The sequence below is a fragment of the Delphinapterus leucas genome, chromosome 7 (assembly GCF_059928025.1).
Source record: "Delphinapterus leucas isolate spDelLeu-1000000601 "Yukka" chromosome 7, BTC_Dleu_Yukka2, whole genome shotgun sequence".
NCBI classification, from domain to species: domain Eukaryota; kingdom Metazoa; phylum Chordata; class Mammalia; order Artiodactyla; family Monodontidae; genus Delphinapterus; species Delphinapterus leucas.
In genome coordinates, this window is record NC_143135.1 from 34,245,410 (window position 1) to 34,262,546 (window position 17,137).

The 17,137-nt window shown below is 38.8% G+C and overlaps 1 protein-coding gene across 1 annotated transcript in view; it reads right to left on the reverse strand.

Annotated features, from left to right (window-relative positions):
• ANO5 (anoctamin 5) overlaps positions 1-9,529 on the reverse strand; it is a 103,623-nt gene extending 94,094 nt beyond the window's left edge. Inside the window, exon 1 of the mRNA XM_022583755.3 lies at positions 8,705-9,529. Coding sequence (XP_022439463.1) covers positions 8,705-9,485 — 781 coding nt within the window. The 5' untranslated portion in view covers positions 9,486-9,529. The remainder of the gene's footprint in view (positions 1-8,704) is intronic.
• Positions 9,530-17,137: the final 7,608 nt, after the last annotated feature.

Here is a 17,137-nt window from a genome sequence, read left to right on the forward strand (position 1 = left end):
TCCCCTAATGATTATGATGTTGAGTATCTTTTCATGTTCTTCTTGGCCATTTTTATATCTTCTTTATAGAAATGCCTATTCAAGTCCTCTGCCCATTTTTAAATCAAGTTGTTTGGTTTTTTATCATTGAGTTTTAGGAGTTCTCTAACTGGATCAGATATATGATTTGCTCACATTTTATCCCATTCTGTGGTTTGCCTTTTTACTTTACTTGCAGTGTCTTTTGAGGCACAATTTTTTTCATATTTGTGAGGTCAATTTGTCTATTTTTCTTTTCTTGCCTGTGCCTTTGGTGTCATATCCAAGAAACCACTGTCAAATCCAATGTCATGAAATTTTGTCCTATGTTTTCTTCTAAGAGTTTTATAGTTTTATGTCTTACATTTAGGTCTTTGATCCATTCTGAGTTAATTTTTGTATATGGTGTTAGGTAAGGACCCAACTTCACTTTTTTGCACATGGATATCCAAATTTCCCAGCATCATTTATTGAAAAGACTGACCTTTCCCCATTTAATGGCCTTGTCATCCTTGTAAAAAATAATTTGACCATATACATGCAAGAGTTTATTTCTGGGCTCTCTATTCTAGTCCATTGGTCTATATATCTGTCTTTATGCCAGTACCATACAATTTTGATAACTGTAGCTTTGTAGTTAATTTTGAAATCAGTGAGTCATTCAGCTTTGTTCTTTTTCAAGATTGATTGGCTATTTGGGGTCCCTTGAGAGTCCATATGAATTTTAGGATGAATTTTCCTATTTCTACAAAAAAACATAATGAAAATTTTGATAGGGATAGCACTGAATCTATAAATCACTTTGGTGGTATTGACATCTCAACAATATTAAGTCTTCTAATCCATGAACAAGAGATGTGTTTGCATGTATTTATGACTTTTAAAATTTCTCTCAGCAATGTTTTGTAGTCTTATTTGTACAAGTCATCACATTCTTGGTTAATTTATTCTTAAGTATCTAATTATTTTTGATACTAATGTAAAAAAATTTCCTTCATTTCCTCTTCAGATTGTTCATTGTTTATATACAAAAATGCAGCTGATTTTTGTGTGTTGACTTCATATTATGATACTTTATAAATGTTGACTGCATTTATAGTTCTAACAGGTTTTTTATGGAATTTTTAGGGTTTGCTAAATAAAAGATCATATCATCTGTGAACAGAGGCAATTTTCATTCTTCCTTTCCAATTTGGATGTCTTTTATTCCTTTTTCTTGCCTAACTGTTCTGGGTAGAACTTCCAGTACTATGTCAAATAGAAGTGGAAAAGTGGATATCCTTGGTAAATACCAATAAACTTAACTCACATACACAAAAGCTCTTTGAAGTTTCTAATGATTGTTAAGAGTATAAAGGGGTTCTGAGATCAAAAAGTTTAAAAATGCTATCTTAGGTATAAACTCAGTAGAAATACATGCACTATGGGAACGTACAAGAATGTTCATAACAGTATTATTGGGGTTAACTAGAAAATCAACATCACCTCAAATATCCAGAAATAGTAAAATGGATCAATACAATGTGGTATAATCATACCACGTTTTATAGTTAGCAACAAAAGTGATTTAATTTTAATTACATGCAAAAACATAGATAAATCTCCCAAAAATAGTTCAGCAAAAAAGGCAGAAATATTTAGTAATATTTCAGTTATATAAAGTTAGCTATACAAAACCAAAGTATGTTACTTAGGGATGAACAGTTAAGGGTAGATGTTGTTGGGATACAATTCTCCTTGGGTCTTTCAAGTTTCTGCACATCTTGCAAATGAGACACGGACTGCCCTTTGTTCTGGATTATCTTTTCAAGGATCTTTGTTGAGATAGTGATAGAGACTCCTTCAGGAGCAAAGCACACATTTGCTTACAGTCTTGGAAGACTGCATCAGTGTCTCCCTCCAGAGCAAAGGGAAGGCAAATTACTGACCAATAAAAAAGACTCAAGCTCCCTAAGCTCAGATTGCTCTCCTGTACTGCAAACCACCCACCGAATGTGCAGGCCCTCTCTGCATTGATCTGTGGCAACTTGGGCTCAGGAAACTAGAACACGCTGCTACTCACCCTATTGTTAATGCTGTGAATAGTAAACTGTCCTTTGTCTCTGATCCAGGTGTCTCATGTCTTCTACCAGTAACCATGAAATTGTAACAGGTTACTTGGTTAACTTCCATGTGCGGTAAAATCTCAGACTTTTCACAGCTCTTGACATTGATCATCAGTATAATATTGATAATGACAGTGGTGATAATGGCTAACATGTATTGATTTTCTGTTGTTTAAGAAATTTACAGTACAGCAGAGGAGACAGGCCAAAAATTGTGATAAATGCTATAAAAAAGACAAAAAGAGCAAAGAGAGAGGGAGAGAGAAACAGGGAGGGGTGCAAGTTAGATATGAGAAAATCTCTCTGAGGGAGTAATGTTTATACTGAGATGTGAAAGTTGAGAGGATACAAGTCATATAAGAACACATAAAGGCTATGAGACAGGAACAGTTTTAGGTGTTGAAAGAAACGAAGGTCAAGCTAGAGATGAGTAGGTAAATGGCAGAGAGGCCTGAGAAGATGTTGGACAGGCATGGAGTGAGAGACAGTTTGTGGAGGGCCTTGTATGCCTGTATTTTTTTCTAAGAGAAATAGTAAGCCACAAAAAAGCTTTTAAATAGAATTTACATTTCAATTTTATGAAAAGCACTAGTTGCTGACTGGAGAATGGGTTAAAAGAAAGTAAGAACGGAGAAAGGAAACAAATTATGAGGTTGCTGCAATGAATCACAAGAGATGATGGCAGTCTGGCCTGGAGTTGCAACAGTGCAAATGAAGGCACATAAATGGATTTTAGATATTTGAGTAAAAATTGGAAACAAACTGCTATCAAATTTCAGATGTGCAGGTGGAGAGACAAAGAAGATTAAAGACTCCTAGGCTTGAGCAAGTCGAGATTTCATTTAATGAAATAGGGAAGATTATTAATGGTGGGCAATTAACACAGCAGATGCTGGCTCCCCACAAATATCCTTTCTCTTCCTTGTTCTTTACTAACAAAATACTAATTATATGGTACAGCAAAGAGCTCTAGCAAAAAAAGAACAAAAACCAAAAAACGAAAAAACACATTTCCTAGCCTCCTTGCCACTTAAGAATATGACATAAATTCAGAGCTACCAAATATCACATAAATGGCATTAATGTCTATCTCCTAAGATATGTGCAAGCATCAAATGAAAAATATGCGTGTAAATTGCTTCACGCAGTCATTGGCACAGAAGTGATCAATGAATATTAGTTATTCTTGTTGATATTGCTATTATTATTAGGATATATTCTATCCTTTTATTAATTTTCATAACTGTTTAAAATTCTTTGGGATGAGTTTTAGAGTGTCAGAATAAAGATGAAAGAATATCTTTTGTTTTTTGTTGCAAGATCTATTAAAAAGTTAATAGCTAGCAAAGCTTGAAAACTAACAAACTGTAGCTACAGCCATATCACAACTTTTCTGAGTACAGGTCTTCTCATCTAAAAGATTAAAAATATAAGTAAAAATTATTTGAAAAATATAAAATATTATACAGTACCATCATCAAAGGGTTTTACCCATGAATACTGTCTAGATGTACAGCTCAAAATTCCATAATGTCTTGACCACCTCTCATTGGACTTTCCAATAAAAAGGAAACCAATCTAGCAAACTCTTATGAGTTGATAAAGAACAGGATTCTAAGAAATACATGCTTTGTCTCTCAACATATTGTACTTGCACACTGACGTAAGGAGGCTTTTATTTTCTTGAGGGCAAAAACAGTCACTATTGTGCATAGAACTAAATATAGTTCCAAGCACAGAGCAAACAAATGCACACCTTAAGCTAGAGTTATAGAGTATTTTATAATTCTGTATTTTAGAAAATAAAGTAGAAAAACTGGAAGCATTAACCCCTCCTTCCTCTAATTATTTTTGCTGCATTTAACATAAAACACCTAGTTAAAAAATATTTTCAAACTGCTATCAGAACTTGATGCAATGCGTTTATTCGAGAATGTGGAAAGGGGTGAATACAGTTCCTCCAGATTATCTCCTGTCCGTACTAGTTCTCTCTTATGCTTTCACCTTTCAACTTGCTGCTTCCTCGCCCTGGATCTAACAACAGTATCTTTTTAGTCTAATTCTTGCTTATTTTTCACTTTATATCAGTTTTGACATCCTCCTTTCAAGCCTTGCCTGAAACCTCCTCATCTGCCTCACAGTTAGCCTCTTCCCTGCCCCCATACCACCCTGAACTTAAGCCCTTTGTGGGTACCTAGCCCAATTATACCTTCCTCCACAAGACTGCAAGCTCCCTGAGAGCCGTGTAGAGCACACTTTGTAAACCGTATCCCTTTCTGAAAGCAGAAAGATGAAAGAAGATAGATGTATTTCCTCACACACCATGCTCCCTCTGGCACATAGTGCTCACTAACTCACTCTCTCTCTCTCACATACACACGCAATCAGATGTTCACACATGCCATAGACTCAGATACACTTTCACACTCACTCAGAGTATAAAGATGAAGAAACTGTGCATAATCTCCAAACCTCTGTCAAAACAGAGGCCTATCTGAAGACGCAAGATTTGGAGCCAACAACTCTAGATCGGCTTCTCATTATTCCTGCAACTTCCTCTAAAGTCAATAGAATTGACTGTACTTTTCCTGTGGGCTAGAAACCAGAACTACCAAGGGTTTAATATCAATCACTATGGAGAATCATAAAATAGGAGCTAAAATTTAAGCCAGCCCAAAGACAGCTTGGAGTTTTCACTGAAAGCACATTACTAAGAATACACACTGCAACAAACCCAGAACCCAAAAATAGCCCTTGCATTTACCAAATGGTCTTCTCAGTTTACACTTCTTCCAGCAGCATAAAATAACATATATGCAATCAAATATTCATATTACCAAAGGATAGGTGGTTTGGTTAAATACAATGCTTGATGTAGATGTAAAGACGCAAGCAATTTTATATTAAATTTTAAAACTGCCTTTTCCAATGTTAAACCCTTAAACTTTCTTTTCCAATGCTGAATGTGTCATAAATCAGCCAAAGAAAAGAATATTTCAAATCAGAACTTCCTTACAATGTCAACCAGTCAATAGTTCAATTTCAGCAACATTGATATTTTACTAGAAGTGTTTCTTTACATAACTATTTAAATGGTCTATTACACATTGTCCTTATAATTTCATTTTAAAAATTATTAGATTGTGGGAAAACAGCTAATTGGAGATCACTGATTGCTTAAATGTTCAACTGTTAAGAAAATAAACTGATAAAATATGACAAATCCTAGAAACATCTATTATGTCTGAAAGACACAATGTTAACATTCTCTCTCCGGGAAGAAATTTTATCACATGTAAATCAATTGTTTAACTTTCTCATATTTACTCTTCAAAGGTGATTTAGGAACTACATAATACACAGATCCAGGTTTACCTATATTGGGGAGTTTACTCTAAGAAATCCATTTATATTTTAAAACACAGGAATAAAAGTAGCTCTTAAAAATTCATGCTGTGGAACCCAGTATTGTTCAGCCTTCTGCAACCAACACTTTTGTTTTCATAACTGTGTCATTAAACTCCAGAAACATATATTTAGAACTGGGTTTCCAAAAATCCACGTGACTGTCAATGTTAAAAAATATATCCTCATTGCAATGCACTTTTCATATAACCCTAGAAGTAACAGAAATCCTAATAATGGGCAATAAAACCAACTCAGCAAATTAATCAACATATTGAAAGACATTTAGAAAAGTAAGAGTCATCTGAGTGGGCTGGACCACCCTGCTCCTTAGGCCCTGCTTGTACCAATGCCACTGTCTTCTGCTATTTGGATTCTGGATCTATGAACAAAACAGGTTATAGGAATTTGGGCAGGATGCATTCGTGAGACCCAACCATCAAATACATGTATTCCACATTAATATCCTTTTCTCCTACCTCCACTCAAATCAGAGGCAAAGCTTTTATCACAACAAGAGGAAATATAAATCAATTACAAAAGTCTTTGCCAAGAAAAGGGGAACTGAAATTACTTCAGGAAAAGTTCTAAAACCTTCCTGGGATGGACTGATACTTCAGTATGACCTCAAGCTGAAGTAACACTGATTTACGTATACATTCTAGTAAGCAAAATTATCCTGAGGCTAAAGTAGATCTTCTAACATCTGAGAGAAAGTAATGGTCAATCTCTGTAATGCAATATTGATATATTTTTTCCTTCATTATATGTATAAAGTTACATACTCCACATTTTTTCCCTCCACTCTTCCTTCAATGAAGAATATATTTCTCATAGCTTTACTTCAGAAGGACTGATAAGTAAATACTGAATGCTTCAAATGAAAAAAAAATCTATTGCTTCAGGTTACTGAAATTACAATAGGAAATAATTCTCTGCAAAGGAGTAAATCACTGAATAAGTACAGAATAGGACTTCTAATCTTATTTGTCTAAAAGACATTTGACTTCTTCTGCACACTGAACATCAATCATTTTCCCTAACAAGTTTACTGCATTATTTAGCAGAGCCGTTAGTCAAAGTTTAAAGTTTTCAATAGTTGTATCTCCCTCTATCTTTAAATTATTTTTTGTTTAAAAAAGGGGGAGTTGCTTCAAGTGACACCATCAAGAACATGGAAAGAGAACCCACCAAATGGAAGAAAATATTTGCAAATCATATACACCGAATATATAAAGAACACTTACAACACAATAATTAAAAGGCAAATAACTCAATTTTTTAAATGGGCAAAGGATCTGAAGACATTTCTCCAATGAAGATATATGAATGGTCAATAAGCATTGAAAAAGGTACTTAACACATTTAGTCACTGAAACAAAGGAAATCAAAACCACGTTGAGATAGCATTTCACAACCACTAGGGTTGCTATAAATAAAAAAGACAGACAATAACAAATGTTAGTGAAGATGTGGAGAAATTGGAACTGTTATATATTACTGGCGAAAATATGAAAAGTGATGCAGACGCTTGGAAAACAGTTTGGCAGTTTCTCAAAATGTTTATATAGAGGTACCATATGATTCAGCAATTCCACTCCTAGGTGTATACCCAAGAAAGACAGAAACATATTTTCATACAAAATCTTGCAATAAATCTTCATAGCAGCATTATTCACAGTAGCCAAGAAAGTGAAAATAATCCAAATGTGCACCAATTGATGAATGGATAAAATGTGGATATATCTATACAATGGAAAATTATTTGGCAATAAAAAGGAATAATGCACTGATACAAGTTACAACATGGACGAACTTCAAAAACACTATGCTAAGAGAAAGAAGCCAGTTACAAAGACCACATATTGTATGAGTTTGTTTACATGAAGTGTCCAGAATAGGCAAATCTAGAGAGACAGTAAATAGACTAGAGGCTGCCTAGAGCTGAGGGTAGGGGAAGGGGGGGTGGGGGGGGGAGGAATGACTACTAAGAGGTTTCTATTTGGGGTGATGAGAATGTTCTAAAATTAGATTATGATGATCACAAAATTGTAAATATACCAAAATTTGAATTGTACATTTTAAATGGGTGACTTTAATTGTATGTAAATAAAGTATATCTCAAGCTGTTAAGAAAGGGGAGGAGGATGCAATAACGCATTTTATTTCTTGCTGTCTTTGAAGACTAAATAGTATGACTTCTTAGATCATTCATCCCTTAAAAAAACCTGTTCCCATGTTTAGATCTAACACTAAACAAGACATGAAAGTAGAGTGTCATTGAGAGAACTGAGTATCATTGAGGGCCCTGGAGATAGACCCAGAAAAATACATGCATTTTCAGGAAAATGCGTGTACTAAAATAGACCCACAGAATACAGGTCCGGGGTGACCACACGGGAGTTTCCAGGGGTTGGCCTTCTCTCTGTTCCGTCCTGTCCCAGAGGGCTTGGTATTTCCCTGGACCCACACCTGTTTAGCTTCTGGCCGGTTCCTGGGGCCTCAGGCATGGCTCAGGAAGAAAGTCCAAGTATCATGGGTACTGGGAGATGGGAAACCCCGAAGCAAACAATGGGCAAACATTTTTCAACGGAACTAAACATTCAATGAAAGCTCGTAAAACAGCATCCTCCCCAAGTGCATAAGAATCTCAAACTGATGGACCTTAGGGTTCGGTCTGCCCTTCCATAATTAACGATAATCTCAAAGCTTGAGCAGTAATCGGCGAATAGAAAGGGGCAACAAGACTCGAGGGCCAGCTCCCCACACAGGGAACTGCTGTCATGCGCCCTAAGCTTAGGCTCTCTCGGTGGGAGACTCCTTCTTTCCTCCGCCTGGGTGCAGAGGCCCGAGCACCTCAGTTCACTCGCCCGGCGTGCTCGCCTCGCCTCCCTGCACTGTGCGACCGCTCCGCGGCGTCCAGAGGAGCAAGGAGGGCGGTCTCGGAACCGCACGGGTGGCTCTGCACAGCTGCTGGCCTCGCGGGAGCAGCCCGAAAAAATCCCCGGCCCGGGCAGGGAGTGTTCGCCTGCAGTCCCTGCCTCGCGCAGAGCAAGCCGCTACGCGAACATCCCCGGGATCCGGGCCGCAGGGCCGCCAACGTCCCCCAGGGTCCCCGCGCCTAGACTGGCGCGGTCCACTCACGGAGCCCGACCCGCCACCCCGCCGGCTCCTACCTTCCTCCTGCACCATTTCCAGGACATTCGGGTCGCCCATCTTCGTCAGCTCGTTGATGACACTGCTCGAGGGGCAGCAGACTGCCGACCGCTGCGACTGGAGGCGAGATCTGGCCTGGAGACTGAATTTGACCACGGGCCGCCGCACTTGCGCCGGGATCAAGAGATCCTCTTTATAACCCTCATTCTCCTCGGGTTCCACCAGCGTCGGGGGCTTCAGCCAGCTGGGCTTCTTCTCCAGCCGGTACCTCCAGTCGACCTGGCCCTTGACCCTCGGCTTCACCGCCCTCTCCCTGTAGCGCTCCTGGGACCTCTCCCAGTACGTTTCCCGGAGCGTGCCGGCCTGCTGGTCTCCCGGCTTCCACGAGCCCTGTCTCCTCTGGCTCCCTGGCCGCTCTTCTTTTGAGTCCGCCAGGGCGCTCTCTCCCCGCCTCTCTCTACTCCTCCCCAAGTCCTCCACCGGGGCCTCTATCTCCCCGCCCCCCGGCCCGCCGGGCTCCAGGCCAGCCCGCCCCTCTTCGCTCCTGCCCTCTGACTCACTCGGCCCCGGCTCCGCCGCCTCCTGTCCCGCTTTGGGGCCCGCTGTCCCCCGGGCCCCTCGGCCTGGCAGCTCCCTTCTCAACAGGCCTTGCTGGTCCCATCCCACTGGGTTGGCCCTCGTCCCGGGCTCCTGGTTCTCCCGGTTCTCCCGGGCTGCCGCCTCCCCTCTCTCTGAACTATCCTCCGGTGCCAGCCGACGGGCCAGCTGCGTCCTCAGCCAGTTGGCCTGGTCCTCTTCCATCTGCCCAGCCCTCCGCCTAGCATGGACGGCACTCGAAGAGAACCCCTTTCCAGTTGAGGAGTTATTTTTTGTCGGGTGAGAAAAACCCCTCCTTCCTTAAGGCGACCCCACCCCCTTAAGGCCCGCGCGTAGCCAGGTCTCCAAGGTTCTAGCAGCCGCCTCCCTCCCGAGTCCTGCGCGTGGGTGTTAACTTCGCAGCTGAAAGGGTCCGCTTCCGGGGCGCAAACGCGATTTCTAACACAGTTGGTGGAAAGTCAAACATGTTTGTCGTGAATTCGAATTCAGTCTCTGCTCCTTAAAAGTTGGATGGCATTGGTCAAGTTTCTATAAGCCTAACAGTAGCCACCTAAGGGACTTTTAAGGGTCACATTATACAGTGCGGGCATAATGTGTTAAAATTTTAGCTGCTATCAAGACTAACCCATTTTCCATTGAGCCCTGCTCAAAGTGTGTCTTAGTGCCTTGAGAACTTCAACCTCAGGCAGAGCTAATGGTCACACTCTTCACAGGCTCCTCTGAATTGGTTCTAGGTTTTTGAGACCTTATCAACTGCCACCTCCCCAATAATTGGGAGATAAGAAGAATTACCCTCTAACAAGGGAAAAATAGATAAGTGATGATGAACTAAGGGTGATGTAGAGGTCTGAGCTGAGGGCCTTGAGAGTGCTAAGGAGGGCATGACTTTGAGTTTGGGGCAAGCATGGGATGATTTAAGAATAAGGAGGACATAACCAAAGAAGCCTTGACCTTTCTTAATTTTCATGTTACTCTATTTTTCCCCCCTTCTATTGACGTTTTAGAACCAAGAATTACCTTTTACAGATGAGAAAATAGGCCTTGAGACAAGTGTTTTGGTGAAGGTCATGGTTAACTGTGGAAATGGAAATCACCTTTTTTTTCCTATACATTGCTATCTGTTCTCTATTTAAACCTCTAGGAATATATCAGTTCTGGTCAAGTGATTTCAGACTATAGGCAGTTCCTTACTTGATGCATTCTGGAATTGTGTTTGAAATGTGAATATACATAAGTCAAGCAATAGACTTACATGTAATTATAATAAATTGCTAGTTATGATACAAGCGTTTGGTTTTTTCTTCTTGATTAATCATTGTTTGAGTCTAATAAAAGGTTTATGATGTGATTTGTTTCATATTATTCCCATATACCAGGTACTCTGCTAGGTGCTATAGATATTGTGATTTAACAGATGGTACAATCTTTGCTTTATGTAGATTAAATAAAAACAATAAAATTATTGTTCTATAATTTTATATAATTATGTTTTCTATTCTTGATTCTGTACCATATTTGAAGTGATATATGAAAAGACATTTAATGATGATTTTGTGCAAAATTAAATGGAATATTTTGATGCCAAATTTGCTAATATTTTATCAACTTCTCTAAACTTTGCTAACAAAAAGTTGGCTCCTCTTTGTGTTCTTTTGATAAAGGTATGTATCTTATCCATAACTCTTGAGATCTTGAGAAATTTTCTCTGAATTCTTATCACTGAAATACTTTATTTTGCTTATCCATTCATCATTTTAGGATCTGTCAATTTCCTCCATTGCTACACCCTGCCTCTTTAGACACAATCTTTAACCATACATTTCCAGAATTACGTTATGAATAATGAATACATGTTCTTTTAATGTAATTGAACACACAGTTTTGTATTGAGACCAAAAAGTTATCTTTTTTAGCCCTCCAAATAATTTCAGCCTTTGTTTCCAGATTATTCAGCCTTTGTTTCAATGTTATTGCATCATCTGGTAGTGCCTTTTTTTTTAAAATTTGCCTCTTGTGTCCTACACTAAGGGTGGTATGCAAAAGTGTTTAAATGACAATAGAAACACAGCTGTAGATATAAAAATGGTGATACTTTGGTAACTAAACTGTCAAATGATTGCTTAAAATACTTGTTTGCCAACTGGTAAGTAAAAGTATGAATTCTCGGGCTTCCCTGGTGGCGCAGTGGTTGAGAGTACGCCTGCCGATGCAGGGGACATGGGTTCGTACCCCGGTCCGGGAGGATCCCACATGCCGCGGAGCGGCTGGGCCCGTGAGCCATGGCCGCTGAGCCTGCGCGTCCGGAGCCTGTGCTCCGCAATGGGAGGGGCCACAACAGTGAGAGGCCCGCGTACCGCAAAAAAAAAAAAAAGTATGAATTCTCTTTAGGAAAGCACTTCAGGGGTGTCAGTATATAATGCATGAAAGCCTGAGCTGTATGAAAGTTAAGTGTATAAAATTGAGCAACACGTGCATGTGAACATTTTTTATTCTAGCAGCCTGATTAAATAGATGGATTTAACTCTGAAGAGGACAAGTTCATGAGCTACACTATGGAGGCCAGAAAAGACCTTGGAAAGTCATCTAATGAGTCCTTCTCCCTGGTATCTAAAGCAAGGTATGGCAGCTCCAGTCTGTCGTTTGGATCAGTCGGCTTTCTCGATTTCTCTACATGCCAAGGCTTTAACTCTTACAGTAAGTGTCTCCTTTTGGGCTACTTGGCAATCATTTACTTTTTAACCCCTAAAAGTTTCATTTATTCCATGTATTTTCAACATCATTACAATCCATATAAAATAGCATGCTCTAAGTTATGGATCTTTGAATCAGGAGTCAAAAGACGTGCATTTTATCTTTGTCTCTGTCCCTTAATGAGCTAAAAGGCACAATGACCTTGAACAGATGACTTTGCATCCTTCCTTCCTCATCTGTGAATATTAAGGCTCTTAACTTGTTCCACCCATCTCCCAAAGTTGTTGGGAAAGTCAAACAAATCATATGCATGAAAGGACTTTGGAAACAATAAAAATGTAACAAATATGAGACAGTTTTATTGACTAGCAGAGGTAGTTATAGATTTACCAGTCGGTAAGGATATAGTTGTGGGATATTGTTTCCCCTGCAACAAAATGCTGCTTCAACCATTTCTCTGGGATTTGCAGGCATTTTCTCACTCCACACAGACTCCTCACTCACTACGTACTGGTTTCAGAGGAGGGGGCTAAGTCTCCTTATTTGCAATATTTATTTCTTTGAATCCTGACTTATTTAGGTCCTGGACTTTTACAATAAGCTCTAGTCCTGTTTACTAGGACCTTCATCGCTCCTACCATCTGACATTCTTCCCTTTCCTAAAAAATGCTCACTTTACAGGCTGGCCTCTGGAACTATTGTGGTCATCAGAAAAGCCAGTACAATTCTGAGCACTTGGGTGGCATGTCTACTATGCCTTGTAACTAGAAAAATGCAGTTGGTTCCCAGACTGAAGAGATGGGGGACTGTCTCAGCAGAAGGCCAGGAACAAGAATGTTTTCATCTCTCTCATGCCTGTTTGCAACAGCCACTGAGATTACAAATGACGCCCTTCTTCCTGCAGTCTGCCAATGACTTTCTGTCACATATAAGGGAAAATCTAAACACCTTTCTTGTCAGTAGGAGTGCCACACTATATTTACGTGATCTAAGTCCATTTCCCACCTCTCCCATCACGTTCTAGCCATGCTGTCTTGTTGCTGTTCCTCAAACCGAATGAGCACTTTCCCATCATCTCCTGAGCACTTTGCACTGACTGTTCTCCCCATAAAGATCTTCCCACGGATGCTTGGTGGTCCGTTGTCTTCCATCATTTAGTTTTCTATGCAAATGTCACTTCCTTGGGAAGAACTTTGCTGACCACCCTAAGACAATAACCTTACATCACTATCCTCTTAGCTGGCATTTTTCTTCATAGCTGCTATCTCTTTCTGACTTTGCATATTTAATTGCTGATGCATATTTATTTTTGTATAAGATCCATGGAGCCTGAGGTTTTCTCAGTTCTCTTCTCTGTTGTACCTGTGGCACTTAGAATGGTGCCTGGTATAGAAAGGTTCTCATAAATATTTGTTGAGTGAATGATACGTCAAAGGTCTATCATCACATTTCCTATTCCCTGAGTCAGTGGCTGACTCCTCCCTTGCTCTCCTGAATCTGGGAGAATAATTGGATTACATACTTGCAGCAGCTTGTGGCTCAGTGCCATTCTGAGAAATAATTTTCTAATTCTGAAAAAAAACCATAAAATTTACCTAAAGAAACAACTAGAATCAGCAGAGATAGAGAGAGTAAATCAGGACTTTGCCTCACCATCTGAGCACCAATCTCTTGGCTTCTCTTTGAAGACATATTCTAGACCTTTGGCAAGCAGTGGCAGCAGATGACAAGAGGTAAGAAAGACCCATCTGTGCTTTAGTGCTACTATATTCTTGTAATAACAAGTGTCCTTTGGTATAAAGCAATCACATCCTCTTGTTTAAATGCCAGATGCTTAGGATTGTTATTTTTCTTTGGCATACACATAAACAGGAGATAAAAAAACAAATGAACCCATATGGTCTACACTGGCTGCATCAAATAAGAATCTGGATCTTGGGCCTTGAGTGGAGATACCTATATTACTATATTTCCCTTTCATCTTTCACAGATAAAGTTTTCCATCAGAGAAACTACACCCACTGGGTCTAGATTTTCTTTACCATTGTATCTTTTTTGAACCTTGTCATGCAGCTGAAAGAAGCTGTTGCCTTAAAGGTTATCCTTCACTGCCTTGTATCAGCCATTATTATATCCAGTGCCTCTTTCCAGATCTTCACAATGGGCCTGTGCCATTCTGAGTCTCCATCCATAATTCTGACTCTCCCACTCTTTGGGAAGTATGATATGGAAGAAAGAGCATGCATGTTAAAGTCAGGTTCTGGATCAGGCAGACCTGTCCAAGTTCGAAGTGGCTGCATAAACTTTAGCTAGTGGGCTAACCTCTCTAAACCTTAATTTCCTAACCTGTATAATGGAGACAGTCATATCCAGCAAACAGTGTGTTTATGAAAATTAAATAATAATGCTAAGTCCTTGGCACATAGTATACATTAAAAGAATGCTAGTTTTCATCTTTGTTTTCTATATTCAATGATTTCCTTGCCTCTTTCATCTTCTTTCAGCAAAATCTCCCTTGTTATTCTCATTTACTCGTTTTTTTTCATTAACTCTCTCTTCTTTGAGGTGCCCAGTCAAATATCCAGCTCCACACTAACTGCTTATTGAACATTTCTAAAGTCTTAAGTCACTTGTATGTTTTAATATTACTCTAATTTGAACAGATACAAGGCTAAATCAGTTTCCTCCAAACTAGTTCAACTGTCCCACTTATTTCAAAGTCACCAGGATTATCTCAAGTTGGTGATTAGTAATTATAATAGCTACTATTATTCAAATATGTATTAATTAATGTGCTTTGCATATATTACTACATTTATTCCTCACGATGATGTGAGGTAGGTACTTATTATCAGACACCTCTGTATGTACTACACATCTTGGCTCACCCTCTTTTAAAATTAACTTTATTGAGGCATAATGTACATTAGTAATTATAATTATATTAATAATTAAAATCACTAATTTTAAGTGTGCAATTAGATATATTTGTGACATGTATATAGTTATGTAACAATCACCACATTCACAATATAGAACATTTCCCAAAACTATTCCACACATTTGTAGTCAATCCTTTATCCAATCTACTAGGCTCTGGCAATTGCTGATATCCTTTCTATCACTAACTTTTTGGCTCACCTTTATATGCCAGTTTTTACTATAGCAATTAGTTATGCACATGTGCAGTTTGAAAGAATCTTGCTTTGACTCTACTGAGTATCTCATACTTCCTGACCGAGGGTTTTTCCATCACCATGAAGTGGGTTTCCTGCGCTTGTCCACTCCACACTATTCTGACACACACGCACACCTTTAAGTAGGAGAACATTAACACAACATAAAGCTGCTCTGACCAACTGGGAATGAGGGATAAATATTCCCCTTTTTTATTTCTTGGAGGGGCAATTCTGAGATGCATTTAACACAGCTCTTCAAGGGTTCATCAGAGGGATCTACCCCCTTTAGCCCTTGGATTGGCTTGTCTTCCTTTCATGTTTGTGTATGTTTGACTCTTCCCACCCTCAAACCACCCCCAAACCTTCCTTAAGATCAATTCCCAAAATAATCATCCTGTATATAAGTCTTACCTCGGGCTCTGCTATTAGGGGAAATCCAGGCTAAGACGAAATTATTATTTTTATCCCTATTTAAAAAAATGATTTAGTAAACTAAGGCTTAAAAAGGTTAACTGCCCACAGTTGCATAGCTATTAAAAGAGCGAGAGCTTGGACCCATCACATCCTGATTCCACAATTCGTGTTCTTCATTACCACATAGCTTTTCAAGGTGGAAACTAAAATCACCTTTGATTTTGTGCAATATTTTTTAAATGTATATCTAAATTACCAATTTTCTGTTATTTCTTCTTTTGAAATGTGTCACTCTTCAGTTATTGAAAATTATTTCATCCAGCTGGAAGTCACACTGGGTAATCTCCTACTGCTTTCACTTTATAGCCCCCGTCTTTGATTACTATGATAGCCTGATAGTCGATTTTCTTCCTTCCCATCAAGCAATACTGTTTATGGATAAGTGTGTCGGCTTTGGGGTTTGATGAAACTGATCTTAAATCTTAGCTCTCTCAGTTCTTAACCATATGATATTTGGTGAGACTCTTAATCTCTCTGAGCCTCAGTTTCTTTATTTATAAGATGGAGAAAATAATTCCTAACTCACAGGGTTGTTTGGTGCAATGAATATAATAACTCATATGTTTTCACTTGTTCAAATATTAAACCATGGGTTGCCATTTTCACTTTATTGTATTTGTTATTGTTGAGTTGACTTTAAGTGGTAAAGTTTTTGAGAGGATGGAACCTTTTATTGTTAAATATATATCCATGCCTTTAATTTCTATGAAGGAATTTATTTTTATTAGTCTAAAACTTTTTGTAATCTATGAAGCAAACGAAAGATTTTTGGATTTTGAAATCAAATGCATCACGCATAAACATATCGATACAAATATTGCTTGAAGTAATGGAAGGAACTCTTAAGACCCAGCAGAATCACATATTGATTAAAGTGCTCCATTATGTAGCGTTCAGATGATCTGTTATGCTGTGGCAATGAAATAAAAGCTTCTGAGAAACAGTAATTTCCCATTAAAAGATGATATAATGCTTGGATTTAAATATGCTGTCATCCAATTCATGTTCCCTAAAATATACCCACTATTGAAATTTTAAAGGAGTCCTTAAAACTTGGGTTAAATAGAAAACCAAACTTAACTGAAATACAGGAGCTTCAAGTTAGTGAAAGCATACAGTTTTGTACACTAAAATTTGCCAGGCCTTTTATAAAATATGTTTGTGCAAATTTAGTCTATTTTCAAAGTACCTAATTTGGTTACAATTTCAACCATAAGTACAAAGAAAATGCAATTAAAGGGTATCACTGCCTCAGTGGTTACATCTGGCATTTTATCTACCTAATTAAATCCTCTTTCTAGTGCTCCGCCCAAAGGCTACATGGTTTTAACCAGTAGCATAAGAAACATCAAGAATATCTTTGACTCCCCGCAAATCATGAGCATACTTGTAACTGAGCCTGCTGTGGTTTGTAATTTCATGTTTTAAGAAGAAAGTTCTTAATCACATTCTTTATTTAGTTCCCCCAAGTTAGATACTTATTTGTAGTTGCAAGCAGTCACTCACAGAGAA